At 43.1% G+C, this 5301-nt stretch overlaps 1 protein-coding gene across 4 annotated transcripts; it reads left to right on the top strand.

The window, feature by feature from the left end:
- The first annotated feature begins 362 nt into the window (after positions 1–362).
- On the top strand, positions 363–5088 carry LOC119286160 (translation initiation factor IF-2-like). 4 transcript variants are annotated; one of them, XR_005140288.1, is made up of 8 exons: positions 364–831; positions 941–1043; positions 1129–1188; positions 1292–1432; positions 1543–1659; positions 3117–3204; positions 4303–4377; positions 4798–5088. XR_005140288.1 is itself a non-coding variant. In XM_037565511.1 (6 exons), exons 1-6 carry the CDS (start codon positions 668–670, stop codon positions 2643–2645), a joined length of 669 nt encoding a protein of 222 aa, XP_037421408.1. In that variant the 5' UTR covers positions 363–667; the 3' UTR covers positions 2646–3074. The 4 variants fall into 4 exon arrangements, 2 of the variants coding, with proteins under 2 accessions (XP_037421408.1, XP_037421409.1); XR_005140289.1 differs by having other exon boundaries at positions 4299–4377; XM_037565511.1 differs by lacking the exons at positions 3117–3204; positions 4303–4377; positions 4798–5088 and adding an exon at positions 2562–3074 and having other exon boundaries at positions 363–831.
- The last annotated feature ends 213 nt before the right edge of the window (positions 5089–5301 follow it).

The raw sequence follows: 5301 nt of genomic DNA, 5'->3' as shown, positions 1-5301 counted from the left end.
AGCTCATATCTTAGAACACTTTTTTAATAATATTAACAATATTCAAAGTTTGTTATTTTTACTGAAAAGTAGGTCACACTTGGTGACACAATGCGAAGGTTTTTTATTTCTATATTTTTATAAATTTCTTAGGTCGTCAAAGGGCAGACATGATTCAAAATCTTATTTTCGATCGATTACGACCAATTTAAATGGTCTTAACATCATCAAAGAGGATACTCTGTTCTGATTGGTCTAAAATCAGCTCACACGGATCATGCCTTAAGCACCGTCGGATGCGCCCCGATCCAACGGCAGCCCACACCCCCTCGTCGCTCTCACCCGGTATCCCTCTCACCCACGAAACCCTAGTCCCCTTCTCCCAATCGCCGCCGCCGCCTTCTCCCTCCCAGATCCAATCCAAGTCAGAGCCCGTCGGCCACCTCCATCTCCATTCCTACGCGCGTCGGCCACCTCCCTGCGGCGGAGCTCGACCCCAAAACGAAACGAAACCCACCGCCGCCGCCTTTGTCTCCCCAACCAACCACAACCCACCGGCGACCTCCTCCCACTCTCCCTCGCCTCCCCTCCCGTCCTCTTGTCTCCCTACTAGGCCCCAGATCGACTCGGCCTTCTCCTTCTCAGGCCACGACCAGATCCGCTCCGGCGTTCCCGCATCGGCGCCATCATGGACCTCCTCATCAAGCATCCGCCCGTCCCATCCTCCCTCCCTCGCGCAGCAGCCAAACCCTCCCTCCCTCCCCTTCGCCGCCGACGATGGCCGCCGCGGCGAAGAAGACGGCCGAGGAGATCCACCGCGAGCTCCAAGAGCTGCAGCGCCAGCACCGCGAGGTCCCTCCCCCCCGCCCCTCCACCCTCTCACTTTCCCTCCGTGGCCATCGAGGCGTCTCCCCTGACCTGTTTGCTTGTCCCCGTGTTCTCCTACCCTCCCGCAAATCAGCGAGCACCTACGTGACCCCCAAGGCCTCCGACGCGGCGTCCCCGCCACCGGCCCCGGCCCCGGCCCCGGAGGCCCCCGCCCGCTCCGCGGCTTTGCCAGACCCGTGCGCGCCTCTCGCTTCGCATTTCCTTCTCGTCCCTGTCTTTGTTTCAGTGCGTGATTTTTCTCCCCGCGTGTTTCTGATGCAGGCCCCGGAGCCGGTGGACCAGCCCGAGCCCAAGCGCCGGCTTCTTTCTGCCGTGGTTAAAGTACGAGCCCTCGTTTTTATTTTTGTGTTCGTCATTCCTGTTGTGTTTTGTTGGTTTGTCAAATACCCTAACGTCTTCTCTGTGTTTGGCGTGATGCATGGAGGTGGATGGCCCTGGAACTAATGGGGATGATGCGGCGGCGGAGGGGCGTGAGGATGGACCAAATGCTGCTCAAGGTGGTGAGAGGAGGGAAGCCAGTAATGGTGGGTTCAGGAGGGATGGGAGCCAGTGGGTATCCAGGAGGGTGAGTAAGGGGAATGTGATTTTGGAGGAGATAGTGTGCGTGTGTGCTTGTGGATGGGTTCCACATGCTGTTTTCAGGAGATCGCTTATATTGGTATTATTTGGTTGCAGGAGCTTGATAATCAGCTGCCAGAGCCTCTCCCGAGGCCGGCTCCCAAGGAAGAGGATCAGAGCTTGGTGAGGAGGAACAAGAGAATGCTGGGGAAGCTTCTTGTTGGCACGCTAGAGGTAACAAGTTCATCTGACGTATAATGAGACGATCCACGTGCTTAGAAATTGTGATATTTCCTTCTTGTTTCAGTATTTCTTGATTGCTTTGGATTGGGTATTGTGTAATCGAACATGGTATATTAACCTGCCGTTCGGTAAGAATATACTAATTTAGTTGAAGTACAAACGGCAAGTGAATTTTTGAATCCTCAAGGTTTTATTTTTGTCCTGCAACTTTTGGCATCAAGCAGAAAATATTTTGCCAATTTGGCTACAGAGGGGTTCTTGCTTCTTTCATCAACTTAGCAATTCTCTCAATTAGTTTGTGGTCTTCCAACATCAAATCCTCATTTCTATTACCCCATAACCATTGGCAATTTATTAACTGGTCTGGTAAATAGATCATTCCTTGTTTTGTTTACTAGGTTGGACATGGCTCTATTTGACTGCATAGTTTATAACCAATTTCCATACTCCTTTATATTCAAATCTCTTGGAGATCATTAAATTCCTCATTCCTCAGATAGGTGTTGTGTTATGGGTGGTGCAGTTATAACTAATTTCTGTTTGATTCATACAAAGTATTCAAGTTATTAGTACTGAACACCATTAAATCTTCAATACCCTTTTAATTGATTTCCCATACTTGCTTTGTCTGGTACTCTGGTTTATATTTCCAGAATGCTGAACTTCATTGCTCTAAAATATTTTGGAATTTCTAGTACTTACAATAACATTGCCTGCTTACAGCTTTTCCTTAATCATGTGAAATTTGTTCATTGTTTTCCAAAAGGAGTTACTCCAACATTTTTCTTGATTGCTTTACCATCACACTCTACAGCTTCAATTTCAATGAAACTGTATCGTAAGCTTGTCATTTTGTGTTTGTTGAAAATCACCATATGCAATTTGCTCTGCAGGAACTTTTGTATTGCACCCCCAGTTTTCAACTTTGCCACCAAGTTCGTTGCACCTACTCTCAGATACACAAAAATCACGAGTGACCTTACTGAATAAAGAAAAGAAATATGCTGAATAAACTTCTAGATCACTTGTGGGTGAGGTTTCAGGGCAGTCATTGAGGATTTGATGTCTTACCTATAGGTGTAGTAAAGTTTTTTAGAGGCCCGATGTGAAGCTATGTTACCTGATTTCTGCAAACACAGTGTTAATGTCATGTCACTATTGGCCAGCTAGGTGCTTTTCTAGTTCAACATAACATTTTTGGCTTGAGTTCTCTTTTCATTATTTGTATAATTGAAAATTGGAAATTCTGCCCTCTGCCATTTTGGACCCTGGTGATTCACTGGGAATTTTCCATGCCCCTTGGAATCTAACACGTCCTTCTCCACATCTTAAACTAACAAGCATGGGTTATGAGTTTAGCTATGAAGTTCTTTTTGTTTGTCGTGTGTTGTAAAATTCCTGGTTGTTTATTCCTGTTGGCTAAGTATATGGTATGACAATTTTTGTAGGTGAACGTTCCGAAGACCAAGAAGACCTACTGCAAGAACAAGGAGTGCAAGAAGCACACCCTCCACAAGGTTACCTAGTACAAGAAAGGCAAGGATAGCCTTTCTGCATGTTTATTTGGATCCACTGAACCTTTGCACGGCTAATCTCTCAAGTTTGTATATACATGGACAGGTTTTTTGAAAGTGTGACTCCATAGTATTGAGAAGTAATCATGTTTCCTTTAGTTTTCTGATGTGAAAGTTTCTTGAAAGTAGAGCTTTTCTTAACTAATCAAGAACTCGACTCTTTTCCCCTGATATCGTCATTGCCCAGTCCAAGTCCGTTTGTGCTTGTAATAACGGAGTATTTGTACTTGTTTACAATGTTTTTAGGCACTGGTACGAAAGTTTCCCTTGACACGAACATAGTATACCACAGTATATATACTACCAAATATAATTCAGCATCTTGTTTTCGTCAATTGATGTGTTCCTGCTTCCTGTTGTCAAGCCCAAACCCACTGAATTACCTAGTATCTCTATTCGTCTCTTCATATCGAAGCTCATCAAACTTGTCAGCTCTATGCTTTCATCTTGATTTGTACATCATCCTGAAATATATAATCATGCTTTCATTCTGATTTGTACACCATCCTGGATGGTCTGCCCAAACGATGCTCATAGTGTTTCTGTTAGCCTGCGTTACAACTCATTTTTTTATTTAAAGAACAACCAATTGGCACAGTGGTTCTACTTCTCATAAATTGACAAAAAGGTTCTAGCATGTTTTCATTTGCAAGTAAAACTCGACCTTCTTTTAGTTGAGTGAATATGTTTCAGATATGGAACGTTTTACAGTACATTTCTTTCCTTCTAAATGTGAATTCATGTACATCATCAAGCATTTCACATTTGCTGTAGCACTATGTAATGGTGTACTTCTTTTAGAAATTCTGCTCCTTACGTTTATAAATTCTACATATGGTTTCTCATCACTTGGTATATATATATCACGTTTTGGGCAACGAATTATTCAGCGTTCTATGTTAAAGCTTTCAACCTTGAAATCACATTTTGTTTGGGCATGTGCTATATGTACCATTTTAGAAGTAGTCCACATATTTCTGTCCTGCTATAGTCTTTTTTAAACTTCTTATGAGATTGAAGTATTCGTTCTGATTTCTGGTTTGCTGATTGTTGTAGACAGATGTTTGAAACCTCTTAACCGTGGACGACAACTACTTGAGAAGGACCATCATCACCCATCAAGTACGCCATTGAGGTAATTCACCAGTCCCTCCAGCATCAACTATCTATTTTCTCTAGTATGCTTAGGTTTTTCATGCTGTTGTGGTAGCCCCATTGCTGTTGCGTTGAATCTCATGCCACCGTTGGTGCGCCTGTGGCTTGATGTGTTGTGATCTTTATCTGTGTAGGTTTTGTTTGATGATATGCTTAGATTATGATCATAAGCATGGTGGTTTGATGATGTTGGGGCCAGCTGTTAAACCATGATATAGTTGCTAGAATTGAGCTTAATATTCATGTGTGTATGTGTGTGTGTGTCGAGTAAGTTGTGGTTTGCGCTGCTCCTTTATAACATGATGAAACAAAGAATGTCCTTTACTCCTTTTTTGAATGGAATGTTCATAATATATTGTCTCCAGTTTTTTTAATTTTTATCAGCTGATTCATGTAACAGGGCGTCCGTGGAAGGCCCAGTCCTGACTCTCTAGTGAGCCAACATTTGATCGCTATTGAAGGAGCTACATGTAGAAGAAGAAAATACTTGTAGAGCTTGTAACTGATTCCCATAGTTGTAGAGCTTGTATCAACTAAGCTTGTATTACGTGTAACTTGTAGAACTTGTAAATGCTACAGCTTGTAGGACGTGTCATTTGTAGAGCTTGTAAATAAGCTTGTATATGCTACAGCTTGTAGGACGTGTCATTTGTAGAGCTTGTATTGAATCTGGCTATTGTTATTTGAAGTATCTTGTGTGTTTTTTCTTTGCCAATTTAACTACTGGTTATTTTCTTATTGTCAAATTGAAATATGAAGAATCTGGACCTAATAGCTAGGACCCACTTATCAGAAACTGACAAGTGGGACTTCTTTGACTAGTGGACCCATTTTATTAAAAAAACTAAAACTATTGTACAAAAAGGCCATGACCCATGAAATAAAAAGGCCGAATTGTTGGGCT

This window comes from Triticum dicoccoides, chromosome 4A (assembly GCF_002162155.2).
Source record: "Triticum dicoccoides isolate Atlit2015 ecotype Zavitan chromosome 4A, WEW_v2.0, whole genome shotgun sequence".
Classification (NCBI taxonomy): domain Eukaryota; kingdom Viridiplantae; phylum Streptophyta; class Magnoliopsida; order Poales; family Poaceae; genus Triticum; species Triticum dicoccoides.
Note: the sequence above shows the minus strand (reverse complement) of the source record. Positions and strands in the feature narration are given on the sequence as shown.

Bases quoted from the DNA above. Each gene is read 5' to 3' on its own strand.
- LOC119286160 (XM_037565511.1), top strand. From the start codon at position 668: ATGGACCTCCTCATCAAGCATCCGCCCGTCCCATCCTCCCTCCCTCGC. The intron at 1,189-1,291 runs GTACGAGCCCTC...TGATGCATGGAG, and splicing joins TTCTTTCTGCCGTGGTTAAA to GTGGATGGCCCTGGAACTAA. The intron at 1,660-2,561 runs GTAACAAGTTCA...TTTGCTCTGCAG, and splicing joins TTCTTGTTGGCACGCTAGAG to GAACTTTTGTATTGCACCCC.